This window comes from Dendrobium catenatum, unplaced genomic scaffold (genome assembly GCF_001605985.2).
Source record: "Dendrobium catenatum unplaced genomic scaffold, ASM160598v2 original_scaffold_267719, whole genome shotgun sequence".
Classification (NCBI taxonomy): Eukaryota; Viridiplantae; Streptophyta; class Magnoliopsida; order Asparagales; family Orchidaceae; genus Dendrobium; species Dendrobium catenatum.
In genome coordinates, this window is record NW_021586117.1 from 74,246 (window position 1) to 89,161 (window position 14,916).

General features: G+C 36.1%; 1 protein-coding gene across 1 annotated transcript in view; it reads right to left on the reverse strand.

Moving 5' to 3' along the window:
* Positions 1 to 628: 628 nt before the first annotated feature.
* Positions 629 to 14,916, reverse strand: part of LOC110096416 (UPF0047 protein C4A8.02c-like) — a 22,870-nt gene continuing 8,582 nt past the window's right edge. The window contains exons 5-6 of the mRNA XM_020822364.2: positions 946 to 1,000; positions 629 to 868 (exon numbers count right to left, since the gene is read on the reverse strand). Of these exons, the coding sequence (XP_020678023.1) occupies positions 778 to 868; positions 946 to 1,000 (146 nt within the window). The 3' untranslated portion in view covers positions 629 to 777. The remainder of the gene's footprint in view (positions 869 to 945; positions 1,001 to 14,916) is intronic.

Sequence of the window (14,916 nt, forward strand, 5' to 3'; positions counted from 1 at the left end):
TAGGGTTTGTCTCTGAAACTTAACATGAGCATGATATTAATTTATTTGATTATATAATGGTCCTCCTATTATCATGCGATTACTTGTTTAAACTCGATCACCCCCTTGCAAGCTAAAGTCCTTATTTAAGTTCATTGGGAGTTAATTAATTGTCAATCTCTATTCACGCATGTGTAATTTCCAACTCAACATCACTTACACATCTAGTTTTACATCACTTCACCCCTAATACATCTAGCCTTATTAAACTCTCTAAAAAAAATCTTCACTTGCATTAACAATTTTATATTCCTTGTGCTTTTTTATTACTAATCACGTGGCCTAAACAAGAAATCATCAACAATTGCAACTCTGCATTTTATTTTTTTATTTTTTTCTGAAGAACACGTAAATTCCATTCCTAAAGATGAAAATTACAAAAATGTTGAACCTTCTGTAGTCCTAAGAATCCAATTTACAGCTGCCTGCATGCTCCGCCTCTGTGGATGAATCATCACATGGTTCAAAGGGTTGTACCTTTGGACTCTTCATAACTTTTATATTGATATTCAGTGCAAACAGCTAGTTTATTCAACATCAAGCATGGTTCAACTTAAGAGGTTCACACTTGCCTCTCTTAGCAGCATTCTTAATAAGATTAAAAATTCAATAGGTAAAAAAATGCAATCATATTTGTATTAACATCTGCCAGCAATTCTTTGTGATCATAACAACTCATTTATCAAATTTCAGCATTTTCAGAGCTACTGTTTTAAATTCTACGAAAATTGGTGTAAGTCAGAATTTGTCTACAAATATGATGCTGAATCTGAGCTTTGACTTTACCTGCCAGGTTCCCAGATTAAGACGTCCATCAGTAATAGGAACCCTGAAAAGTGAACAGTCTTAGGAAGCAAATAGCACAGAACAACTAAAAGTTTACAAAGAACACTAAGATCTACATACGTGAGGGCACAGCCAAACATTGACGATTTAATATGTGCTGGCATATCATCAGGACCTGTAAAAATATAATTTAGCCAAATTCACAATGAAACCCTCATTAATGAGAGCGAACAAATGCTTGACATACTTTTAGTACCTATAGGATACGAGTAACTTCCAACATAATAAGAAAAGAAGAAAGAGATCAAGAATCTACCAATGGAACTCCAAAATGTTTTAAACAATTCGAGTTTATTGAGGAAAAAATGGTGACATTATTGTCAGTTCCAAATTAGTCAGCATTCATTAGTAATCATCCACATCTCAAGTGTAAAGAAGATGATAGAAGAAAGGCATATGTAATATTAGTCTTAAGCAAAATAAGCCAACATTGATCAGGTATACTGGGACAAAATTAGCTTTTACAAAACATGAAAAAGGAAAAATTAGAATTTTTCTTAACAGTTAACATCTATCTTAAGCTTTACTTCAAGGCTTTTCCTCATCCTCCACTTCCGCATCCATATCATGCAATGAAGCAGAGATGCGAATTAACCACTCTAGTATCACACAAAATAAAGAGAAAAAGGTGTGGTGATTATTGATGACATCATGTTTCAATGTTAGTAGACAGAGTTAGGCTATTGAGCTACTTCAAAAGGTGGAGATTGAGGTGAACAAAATTTATGTGTGTGGTGTGTGTGTGTGTGTGTGTGTGTGTGTGTGTGTGAGAGAGAGAGAGAGAGAGAGAGAGAGAGAGAGAGAGAGAGAGAGAGAGAGAACAATAAACTTAGATGAGATGCTTGTGTTTCTTCTTATATTTCACTCAATAGAACAATTACACTAAGAGCTATTGGCTTAGTGTTGGGTTATTTCTCATAGTTCTCTATAGTGGTTAGGGTTCCTTGGTGGCAAAAAAAAAAACCCTTGTTTCAACTCTGAATAGATATTTATAGAGGTTGTTGGCTTCACCACACAATGAAGCCCTTAGGTCATGTAAGCCATGGATTCTCTTTGTAAATGGCTTCTGCTGTACTTCGATATTATTGATGTAGCACAAGGAGTAGTTATCATGCTTGCTATTCCGTAGGAACCAAGGTAATGTTGCCGCATGTCAAATGCTAAAGGTTCATCTTCGTTCCCCACATTGTGATTTAGGGGGATTATTGGTGGACGACACCTAAAACAAATTTAGACACAAGAAAGTCTCGCAAAGGTGATCTCCTAAAATCTGAAAACAAACAATCAAATTCCACTAAATTTCAAGGAGCAAGTGATTACTCCTCTTATCTATGGCCCTCAATTTGCCCAAGTCCTCTGTTCTCCGAATGCTACAGCAGAAGAGTTTACAACTACCAGCTCCTTAAGCTCCTCAGGCCTTCTCCTTTAAAAGGTGTGGTACTCCAACCACCCTACCAGACTTGTGTGCTTAAGACCACCTACAATCATTTTAAATGATGAGCTCCAAAGATCAACACATTGGTCAATATGTATGGCTTTTGATGTATCTTAAAAAATATGCCACATCTACCGCCAATGTTATTATTATTATAAATGTTTTTCATAACCTCTTAGATTTGAATGAGAATTTGACTTTTAACAGAACACAATGGAGAAAAAAAAACTCATGTTGTCGACGCCACGAAGTGGGATAAAGGCTTGTTATTGTTGTACAAATTTTTTATACCATATAAAATGAATATAATTAGCATATTTTAGTACAGATGAATCAAAATTGATTTTTTATGGTAAAGATTTAAGAACTAGAAAACTCTTCTTTTATTTATGTACTTTGCACTTTAAGCATTTTGGTCAATCATAATCATCATTTTTTAATAAAACCTTCATGCTTCTCTTCATGGACATAGCATCTTCATTAAACTCATAATTACTTGCCATGGAATATTTATATTCCATTGAATCTTCTAAATATATTGCACATACATCAAAGCATCGGTCAATATTATTATTTAACACAATTCTAGACCCATCACACATGGCTTGCTAAACAAAACCTTAAATTTTGTCTACTAGCTCTTATTACCCTTAAGAATGATGAATCTGGATGTATGTACATAAATAACTTCGATAACATGGATAATATATGTCACTTTTTCTTTTCTAAAGTAGCTCAACATAGCAAGTTCACTTAATACAACTATGATGTAATTCCTCTTAAATGTAAAATTTTCATCAGCCTTAGTGGCCTTAAGTAATAGATGCCTTGTGTTGTATTGAGATTGATTATATTTTTCAAATAGCATCTTTGGTTGACTAGATCGTGCTCAAGAGATGCCTTATAGTGTCTTGGTTAAAAGAATGGTCCATCTTATCTAATCTGATCATAAAAAAGGCAGTGTTGAACTAAAAACCTCTCCTTATTCCTTGATGTCACCCTTTTGGCTTGAGGAAGCCTGAGATAAGCTTTAGGGTCGTGATAAAATTGGTATTAGAGCTAAGATAGTAGATCTTAAATGATTGTTCGGATAGGGAGAATAAAGCAAGATGTAAGTAGTTAACTTGTCATGCACATACATGAATACCATGGGATTGGTATTAAGGAAATGATGGAGCAACATTACTATCCCAAGTGCTAAAAGGGTAACAACATCAGATGAATACGCCTAGAATAACTAGAGGATGCTACAAAGAGCCATATTCAAATACTGACAACATCTTGGATGGCCACTATGGCATAGCTTGGAGGGGTAGCACCGAAATTCATGGTGCAAGCATTTACAACATTTTGCATGCTATCGGAGGGCTATAAAACCAAATTAACCCAATGAAACAAGGAAATCGTGGTTGAAATGCTTCCACAGGTTGAAGCCGTTGCAATTAGTAGGTATGATCAATTCTTAGGAGGAAGGCTGGCTAGCGTTGCAATTAGTAGGTATGATCAATTCTTCGGAGGAAGGTTGGCTAGCATAAGCAGAAAAAAACATTTAAGGGAATGGAATGTTCTATCAAATGGAAGATGCCTTGACGAATTTCATATTGATAAAAGATGTGGAGCACTACTAGATGGGCCAGAGGTGCATTCATTTAGAAAACTGACCCAATTGCACAATCACATTAGACAATTCATGGAGGATTTTTGAACAAAGTACAAAACATTGACATCAAAATATTAGATGCAGCTTAAATTGATTCTGCTTGTGTAACAAGACATAATGATGGAAAAGTACAAATCGAAGTAGACAGAAATGACTCATTATGTACTACTGATAGTATTTGACAGTTATTTTGATGTCAATACACTTGGCAACCTATCAGATGATATTGGAAAGAGTTTCCATGATCGAGAACGAGCAGAAGATGACTCAAACATGAAAGGAGTGGACCAAAAGAAACAAGGTGTTCAAATGAGATGGCCAATCACCAAAAGAAGAGCAAAGAATCACGAGCAAATTGCATAAGGAGATGGCCAATTACCAGAGAAGAGCTAAGAATCAAGAGGATAGTGCTTGGAATTGAGAGTCATTAGTCATTCTATACAGGGTAAATCGGTAGAGAAGGTTTGAGCAAAGAGTGTGAAAAAAACCTATCTACACAAGGCAAAGGTTGAGTTAATCAAGTGATTATCCAAAAGAAATAGTCACTATATTGGAAGGTTAAAGTTTACCCATTACAGCAGGGTGGTTTATAGTTCAACCACCCCAATTTAGATGCTCATGGTGAATTGATGTGTGAGTGCTTGAGAATCTAACAGGCACAAGGGAGCATGCTATTTGCTAAGCATAATAGGAATAAAATTATCAAACTTGCATGAAAATGATGGTTTCCTTCCTTGTTGAGTTTTGCTTGCTCCTCCTTTATTGGCAAAGAGGTGCTCATCTTCATTTGATTGCATTGTTTAAAATTGCACAATATAAGACTCTCGTCAACGCAATTCCATTGAAAAAATCCTTGAAACTTAACGTCTCGAGGTTTTTTTGTGAAGCTTACGCGTCAGCTTGGTTGATACCCACCTTGAGGTGTGCCTCGCCTCATTAGTGTGTGGCCTAAGCCTCACCCTATATATATAAATAAATATATATATATATATATATATATATATGTGTGTGTGTGTGTGTGTTCAACAATGATGTAAGGACAAAAACTAAGACATCATCAAATGCATAACAAAAATCTAACTCAAAACATTCCCAACCAAATCTACAAAATGCACCTACAAGCAAACAAAATGCAATTTATAAGCCTCAACATGAAAATTTAGCATGCATTTTAAAGACAAGTATTTATTAGAAATTTTTCAAGTCTCTTACAAATGTCATAAGTTATTTTTAGCTCAAATACAACGTCTAGCAAATTCTATAAACGCGCTGAAAGGCATACACGTCCTCTAAAAAAATATCAAATTGTCAAATTGAATATTTGCATGTCCTCTCATAAATGTGCCAATATCCAAATCTAAAAATCATGTGGGCTCCGAAAATTCGGCCCCAGCCTCCGCCCGACTGTTGCTTTTTTCGGCGAGGGAGTTTCAACGGATAAGTTTCGGGGTAAATTTTGGGAAGGCAGATGGGTTTGTAGATAAGACACTACCCAGAGATTTCGCCCTCATTTTTGTGAGGACTTTATGATCTGAGTTATGGTTTCCTATAGGCGCAAGCCCCTATAGTTACTTACCCCTCCCGATAACGAGAGAGAACTTTCAATTAAGGCTAGTCGTCAATCAGATACATAGAGATACGTAGTATCTGGCATATAGTAACAGCATGGATTTGAATTTGGAAATTGGGTATAGGTATTTGAGAAGTTTGATATTTAAAGTAAAAAATTCACCATTTTGCACTTAAAGTGGATGGTGGGGGAATGGATGATGGACCTGATCAAGATCCCATGGTTCCGTCATCCCGGGCCATCGTGGTCCCTGGTCTACTTAGTCAGAGGAGGTAGTCGACCCAACCTGACAGAAGGATCCTTGTCGGCAGTCATGGGTTGCTACGTCCAAGGGTACCTTGTAAACCTAGGGTGAATGTTTGCCTAGGGGGACAAATTTGAATCCAACTTAGCTAACAGAGGGCTTTGTGCCCTATCGATCATATCCTATTGATTCATATCTCAAGGATTTGATGCCACTAAAGAGCGTATTGGCTCTGGCCATAACCGGTATTTTGTGGTGCCAATTGGCTGCAAAATCACTTGGTTCAGTGGGCCCCGAGTCATAACCGTTTATCTTGCGGTACCATTTGACGGCAAAACCGTCGGTTAAAGGATACGTACCACGTCCTTATTGGCAGGAGATTGTTTGAGAATGGATCCTGATGATATTTTTGACTAAGAATTAGCTCTATGTGAGTTGAAGTTATATTTAAATTTATCTACCTCGGCAAACTGTTGCGGAGGGTGGATGATTTTTGCTTTAAGTGTTTGATAGATTATTTCAATTTTAAATATTCTTGAATTTTTGTACTTTTAAAGTTTTGGATTTTGATGGGCATTTGGATAGAGCTTGATATATTCTTATTTAACCCCTCCGGTTGAGATTTATATTCAATACGGCCATCATAGGGGTATACTTTGGGGTCACTTCCATTTCATTGACTAAACCTTGTCGACTCTGTCGAGTTATCGACAGAGGATCGGGTTTCGTAGGTTTTGTGCCTTTGTGAATGAATTTCTTTTATTATAGATCTTGAAGGCCTAATATGAATGTATAAAATAAATATACCAGTCGAATTCGTGACCGCATATTTATCTGATGGTTCGAACCCTGTCTAATCTTATTTTCCTGTTTAGGAGGATCGAGTTTCGTGGGTTTTATGCCCTTTATTAGTTAATTCTTTTGATTATAGGCCTTGAAGGCCTAATATGAATGTATTAAAACAAATACATCGGTCGTCATAACCGTGTATTTTTTTGAAGGTTCAAACCCTATCGACTCCTATTGACCCGTATAGAAGGATCGGGTTCGAACTTGAATTCACTTATCGACCCACGCAACATCCCTAGACGTCACGTGTGTACCAATAACACGCTCTCTGCGGCCCATGCAGGTGTTTGGGGGCATTTTATAATTATTTGTTGAACTTGTCGACTCCTATTTACTTGCTTAGGAGGATCGGGTTCAAATTTATTGACCCATGTAGCATCCCTAGATGTAAAAATGTACCAATAATACGCTCGTCGAGGCCCATGCGAGTGTTTGGGGGCATTTTATATTTGTTTGTTGAACCTTGTCGACTCCTACTTATTAGGAGGAATGAGTTCGAATTTAATAACCCACGCAGCATCCCTGGACGTCACGTGTGTACCAATAACACGCTCGTCGGGCCCATGCGGGTGTTTGGGGGGCTTTTTGTAATTATTTATTAAACCTTATCGACTCCTTACCTTCTTAGGAGGATCGGGTTCAGATTTAGTGACCCGCGTAGCATCCCTAGACGTCACGTGTGTACCAATAACATGCTCGTCGGAGCCCATATGGGTTTTTGATTGTAAACTCCCTTTTAGTGTACCGATGTGTGTACAAACTACGGTGCATGTGTATGGGTATTTATTTTAGAATTTGTTGACACCGTCTGTCTGCTTGTACAAAGGTTGCATATCCTGTGGCGTGGCGTAGCAGCTTCTGAATTTAGTTATTTGCTGCTTTGTACAGGTAGACTGTCGTGCACTACTTGTTGCTTTCTGTAAGTGAATTGTAGTGCAATAACGAATCTCCTGCTTTTGGTTGTAGAGGCTCACATTCATTGCATGTCATTCACCTTTGCTCGTAGATAGCAAGTTGAAAGCATAACGGGTCTATTTCGGTGGCTCATAGGAGCTTTGTATTTGCTACATTCTTTATGCATTTTACTATGGTTTTTTGTCTTTACAATGTATCCACTACTGCTGCAGGTAGATGTATTCATTCGCAGACTGAAGTCGAGTACATGATACTGCATTTACTGAAGTTTTTCTGCATCTACCCATGGGTGGATGTTATACATATATCTATATTCGTGAAGGACTTGTATGTATTGCAGATCTTCTAATGCCACTCATAGGCATTTGCATTTGATGTGATTGTATTGTATTTTGTTCTTGAATAGTAAATTGGATGCATAGGGATCTTCTACAGTGTTTAGTAGGAGCTCCTATACTTGCCAATATATTGCCCTTGCTTGTATGCAATATGCAACATGTATTGTAGTTCGTTACATACTCTTAATGTTTCAATCATGAATATCCCATTCACTTTCATCACTTACAATCTCAGATGCATTTGCTTTTGTTTTGATGCTGAGTGACAATTGACTATGAAGATATTGTGACATGTCTTGCTTATCAAAATGACGTCGTAAGTGTATGCTTGCATTTTACATCATCATTCGCATGGGCTCATTACATTCGTAGGTGACTGTGTTTTATCAAACTGATGCATTAGTCCACCCATCGATTATTGTTGGTGACAGTCAATTTCTCCTCCATGATTATTTCTTTTTTTGCTTATAATTGTGATATGATTTTCATATATATGTTGATCGCATACTTCTCGTTGTCACCTCCAGACAACTCTCTACATGCAATACAATTTTTCATTACGTCAGCAATCAGATCATAACATGAATGACAGCATTAACATTGTTGTTGATAGGAGATTTTCACTTCGACTGGCATAGTTCTCACGAACCTGTTATAAGCCCATGGGAGGTCTTACAATATAGCTTGTAAGTAGGTTGTCACACTCTTTGCAAGTTTTATTGATTGTTGCTTGAGGACACAACACGTTTGATGTTGTGAATAATCTTGTAGACTCTAGTGGCCCCCATATCATAACTCCACAATCTTCTTGTTATTTGCAAACAAATCCCACTTGCAAGTAATTGGCCTTCAAAGTTGATTTACAACAAGTGTAGGGAACTTGATATTATCATCAATGTTTTTGTTCCAATTCACATGACTCTTACAAGTCAAGTATAGTCATCCAAAAATTTCATGATAAGGTTTATGATTAATTTATGCATAAATCCTTATTTGCTTGTATGATATTTGTTTGGATGCATTTAGACAATTCAAAGTGCCTATCTAATGTTCATTTGAATGTCCTTGTATTGTTGTTCAAATGAAGTTTCATTATTGCTCCTTCATCTTATATGTTCAAGGCATGATTTACTTAAGTCAAATGAGCTTCAAGCTCAAGCTTAGCTCAAGTGCAGGTTCAAGTGCAAATCAATTTCTTCTTGGTTGAGCTTGATTCAAATTCTTTATTGTCCAAGCACCATGTTCAAATTATAGTTGTCAAAATTTTATCCAAGTCATATTTGAGTTCATTTCAATTAGATTAGAGTATTTCATGAATCATTTTGTGTTCAAGTACAAGCCAAGTCATTGTTCATTTGATGTTCAATCAAGTCCCAAATTTAGTTGTATGTTCAACCAAAATTTTGATAGCCTCCAAGCGTCTCCCTCGTTTAGGGGAAAATTACGGATAACTGTGCCTCCCGCCATGCTAGAGAAAAGCGTGTACGGTAGGTGCCCTCGTACGAGGACACCGCGGCCGTAAAATCTTTGTCCCCACCATACTAGAGAAAGGCGTGTATGGGTCTTTGGTACCTATTGCAAAAGAGAAACAGTTGTTTCCCCGCGAGCGGGTACTTATGAATATCCTGGTCTCTCTATAGACATCGCACCGGATTCCCATCCCACCACTCTAGAAAAAGCGTGTATGAGCGGTTTGCCGGCTCGACACGGTCGTCGAGAATAGGATTTTGGAGCCGAGGGGTCGCTCACCTACCTCGTTGTGGGTGTCGAACCGGGTTCCCTTCCCAACACGCTAGAGAAAAGCGTGTATGAGCGGTTTGCCGGCTCAACATGCACACCGAGGCAAGAGAAAAATTACTTTCTAATTAATTAATTATAATTAATTATAATTAATTATATTTAATTATAATTTAAAAATAATTAATCATAATTACAATAATAATCATATTTAATTAGAATTAATAATTAATCAATTTAAATTAAAATAATTAATTTAATGGCTAGGGATTTGGCTTGGAGGCGTCGGCACAGGGAGGAGTCGTGGATGGGACGTCAGGTAGAGGTAGAGGTTAGCTCTCTCTCTCTCTCTCTCCGTGGATTGGGATGACTGAGAGGTCGGGCAAGGGATTTCACGTGTGGAGAAGCAGGGAGACGAAGCTTTCGCATGTGTGGAAGAAGTCCCAAAGGGAAGCCTCTCCCTCTTCATTTTATAGACGTGAAGAAAGCGATGATCGAGGCGGTCGTCGCAGGATTCGTGGGGAAGAGACTGGAGCGGCGCCAAACATGTATGAAGTTACAGGATTTCCGTTTGAGTTCGACGGGATTTGGGGATTCGATGGAGTAGAGGTATGATTTGTTTTAGCAATTTTTCGCTTTTTGTGTATTCTGCTGGTAGGTCAACAATGCAATTTGTTTTTTATTTTGAGGCTTATGCCTCACCTCATGAACAAAAAATATCTCAATGCCCAATTGCTCTATTTTAAACCTTATTTGATTGCAATAATCTTTATCCTCCTTTATGCTCTTGGTTTTGGAAGGGATCAAGAGATGGATGGCTAGTGATGAAGTGAAAATTAGAGAGAGGATGAAAGGGACTAGTTTGCTGTAATTTTTTTAGGATTTAGGAGAGGATGTGGCTGACACCTTAAGAGAGAGAGAGAGAGAGAGGAGCAAACGGCTTGGTTAGTATCAATTTATTCCCAATTTTTTATGCATGATAAGAACTATTAAAATGATGCCTTTTAAAAAAGAAAATGAAAACTTCCAGTAAACTAATTTAAAGGCATTCAAATTGGAAATTATAATTCAACCTACCATGAAACTAGTTCCTAATAAATAAAAAATTAAATATAAATTCCTAAGTGAACATATAAAAAATTTCATTAAAATTTGTTGATGTGGTCAGCCACGAGGAGGTTAGCCCTTTGTTCTCTACTTTTGGTCCATCCATTTTGACTTCTTTCCAAGTAGTGGTTAGCCCTTTGTTCTTAGATAAAATGAAGTCTGGATTTTAATATTCCCTCAATGTCATAGAAGCTTATGAGTTCTGTTAGAGTATTTTGAAAGATTCTAAAAAGACCTACAAACTTCTCTATGAATTTAGCTTTCCCCTTGCGGAAGGTGTTATTGAAGTTGGATTCTCCAAGATCAATTTCACACTATGAAGATAATAAAAAGAAATGCATATCTTGCCCTTCACTAGAATGAATTACAAATTAATTACTAAAAAACTATGATTGTTTTCCTCCATTAAAAAAAAATTGGAAATGTAGAATGATTGGTCATTCATATAAAATTCTAAACAGAAATCTAAACATGCACTGAAGATCAAAAACATCAAATTAACATCAACATCAAGCCTTTATCCCATTATGTAGGGTTAGCTATATTAATCATTTTTTTCATTGTCCAGTTAAGAGTCAAATTCTCATTTAAATTTAATAAAAAATGTCATTTTTAATATTTCTTTAAGACAAGTTTTTTTAGGCCTATCTCTACATTTCTTACCATAGGTAAAATCCAATACATCTCTCTTAACTAGGTCATTGAAAGGCTGACATTTTGTGTGTCCAAGCCACCTAAGGCGACTCTCTCTAATCTTATATGCCATTGGAGCTACTCCAACCTTTTCACGTACATACTCGTTTCACATTTTGTCTCTAAGAGTGAAGTCACTCATCCACATGAGCATCCTCAACTCTGCAACACTTAACTTTATGTTTCTCTTTTTATGGCCAACATTCATGTCATAAAGCATTGCGCAAGTCTCACCACCATCTTATAGAATTTTTCTTTAAATTTGAGGGATACTTTCTATGACACAACAGACACGATGCATTCCTTAACTTCAACCATCCAACTTGAATTCTACTAATAACATCCCCAGCTATTTCACTATCACTTTGAACAATAGACCTAAAATATCTAAAATATGTATTTTTATTAATGATTTAACCGCCCAAAGTCGCAATCCCTCTACTAGATATATTACAACCAAAAAAACACTCCATGCATTCGGTTTTAGATCTGCTCAAACGAAAACCTTTAGACTCTAAGGTTGACCTCCATAATTTAAGTTTTCCTTCCAAGTCCCTCTCTAGTCTCATCAACAAGCAGAATATCATCCGCTAAAAACATACACTAGGGAACATCCTCTTTTAAATGCCTAGTAAGAACATCCATGACTAAAGCAAAAGGATATGGGCTTAGAGCCGATCCTTCATTTAATCCAACTGAAATAGAAAAATACTTGATCAAACCACCTTGCGCCTGAACACAACAGCTTCTAAATACATATCTTTAATGACTTGAATGTAAGCATTATTAACTCCTTTTTTTAGAACTCTCTAGAGAATTTCTCTTGGAATTATATCATATGTTTTCTCTAAATCAATAAATATTATATGTAGATCCTCTTTATTCTCTCTATACTTCTCTATCAAACTTCAAAATATATGTAGAGCTTCCATAGTAGACCTACCTGCATGAATCGAAATTGATTTAGAGAAATATGAGTATCACGTTGTAACCTATGCTTAATAACTCTCCCATAGTTTTAAAGTATGACACATTAACTTAACTCCTGTAAAATTCACACACTCTTGCGCCTCACCTTCATTCTTAAAAATAAGAATCAACACACTCTATTCATCTGGCATTTTTTTAGTTTTCAAAATACTTTTGAAAATTTTTGTAAGCCAAGAAATTTCTGCATCTCCTAAGCATTTCCACACCTCTATTGGAATATCATTAGGTCCAATCGCTTTTTCACACTTCATTTTCTTTTTAAAGTCTCTCTAATTTCAATTTTAATAATACGTCAATAAAATCAAAAATCTCTATATCATTTAGGGTACTAAGGTTACTAAAGATAATCGTATTCTCACAATCTTCATTAAAAAAACTTATCAAAATATCTCATCCACCTTTGTTGAATATTGTCTTCTAATAAAAATACTTTATCTTCATCCTTAATGTGCTTAACTTGAATTAAATTCTTACTTCTCATATCTTTTTGTTTGGCTAGCTTATACATATATATTTCGCCCACCTTAGTATATAATCTATTATATAAATTATTTAAAGCTAAATTCCTTGCATCACATATTACTTTCTTACATTCCATACGAGGCCCTCTTATATTTTCTCAAATTTTCAAGATTTATATCCAAACTTATTTTTATAATAAAGTTTCTTATTTTATGTCTTTTCTTACACATTTTAATTTCACCACCAATTATTTTTATTATTAGATCTTCCTTTTATACTCCAAGCATATTCTTTGCAATACTCTTAATAACACTAATTATGTTTTTTTAGATAACATTGGCTCCTCATGCACAATTAAAATTTTAAGATCTTAAATCTTACTCTCAAAATTTTTTTTAGTATTTTTTAAATACCCTCATCTAATCCTAGAATAATATTTTATTTTATTTTTCATATTCCTGAAAGAACGAGATGCGCCAAGAGAGGGGATGAATTGAATATTTAAAAACTTCTTTAACTAAATATTTAAAAACTTCTTTAACTAAATATTTAAAAACTTCTTTAACTAAAAGAAAAAATCTTTTATATCTTGCAACGGAAACGAATTAAATCAATAATAAAAAAAGTAATTAAATATTTAACCCACGTAGTTAATCGCAACAAAAATAAATGCGGAAAATAATCAGAAAGAACACATCATATTTATAGTGGTTCGGTCAAACCTTGACCTACGTCCAGTCCTCGGAGGCACCCTCCGAGTATTGCACTAAATCTTTAGTGACTCTCCTTTAGCCCCTACAACTAGGCGGAGAAGCACTTAGAAAATAACTTCCACCTTCCCCAGTGCGGCGGAGGAGCCAGGTGTTTTGACACCAAAGAGATCTTCTTCTTCCTAAAACTTCCCTCAAGACGAACCTTGAATCCGATGGTATTAAGGTGCAAGCTTGCCGGAGAAACTGTGTGAAACCCCCTCCACACTCCCTTAAAACCCCCTCTAAGGATCTTCTCCCTCTCAAACTCCACCCTTTCCTCTCCCTTTCAAGTTCTCTCTTCAAGTGTTTTTCAAAAAAATGAAGACATAATGGCTGCCAAAGACTCTTACCAAGTTTTATGATAAAGTTTAAATAGAGGGCTTCAAAAAATCCTAAGAAATCAATTCAGCCATCAAAGATCGTACAATACGATCTCAGGATCGTCCAGTACGATGTGCAAAAATTGTCTCTGCTGATCGTATAGTACGATCCAGTTCGTACAGTACGATCAGAATATCAAATTTAAGCATATTAGATTGACTAATCACATGATTAAATTAGGTAAAATTTTAAACAACGTATAGTATGATCAGAATCATATAGTACGATTAGAATCATTGTTTAAAATTGAGCAATATGAGGCTCACCTTGAGGCTTGTCTCAACGCAATTCCAAAGAAAAATGTTTCAAGGCTTATGCCTCGAGCTTTTTTTATGAGGCTTACACCTCAGCATAGCTGAGTCCCGCCTTAAGGCACGCCTCGCCTTACTAGCATGATATATATATTATTAAAACTTATTCAAACCCTAAACTAAAGACCCTAACAAATCAAGCCTTCGTGCAACCCTCAAGCCGCAACAACTTTCTCTCAACAACCTCGACCTCTTGCCCACCACCTTTGCCATAGTCATCACCTTCGTAGCCACTGTCGGGAATCACGTGAAAGCCACACACCACCACCACTTCCTCTAAATTTTTTTTAGTATTATTCATATATTTATATTAATGACAAATATTTCTGAAAGAAAAAGATGATTGAAATAAATGAAAAAAAAATAGATTAAGAGGTATTAAACTCTACAGGATGACACAGGGGAGAGATTAATTTGCTATGAAGACGAATAAAGACCCCTCATTAATGGGCAAATTATTGGGTCAGGTGACCGAACGCAGAGATAGGTTCGGATAATAATAAAATATTATTTTAAAATTAGCGCAACTAAAGCGCAACTAAAGCGCAATCAAAGCGCAACTAAAGCGCAACCAAAGCGCAACCAAA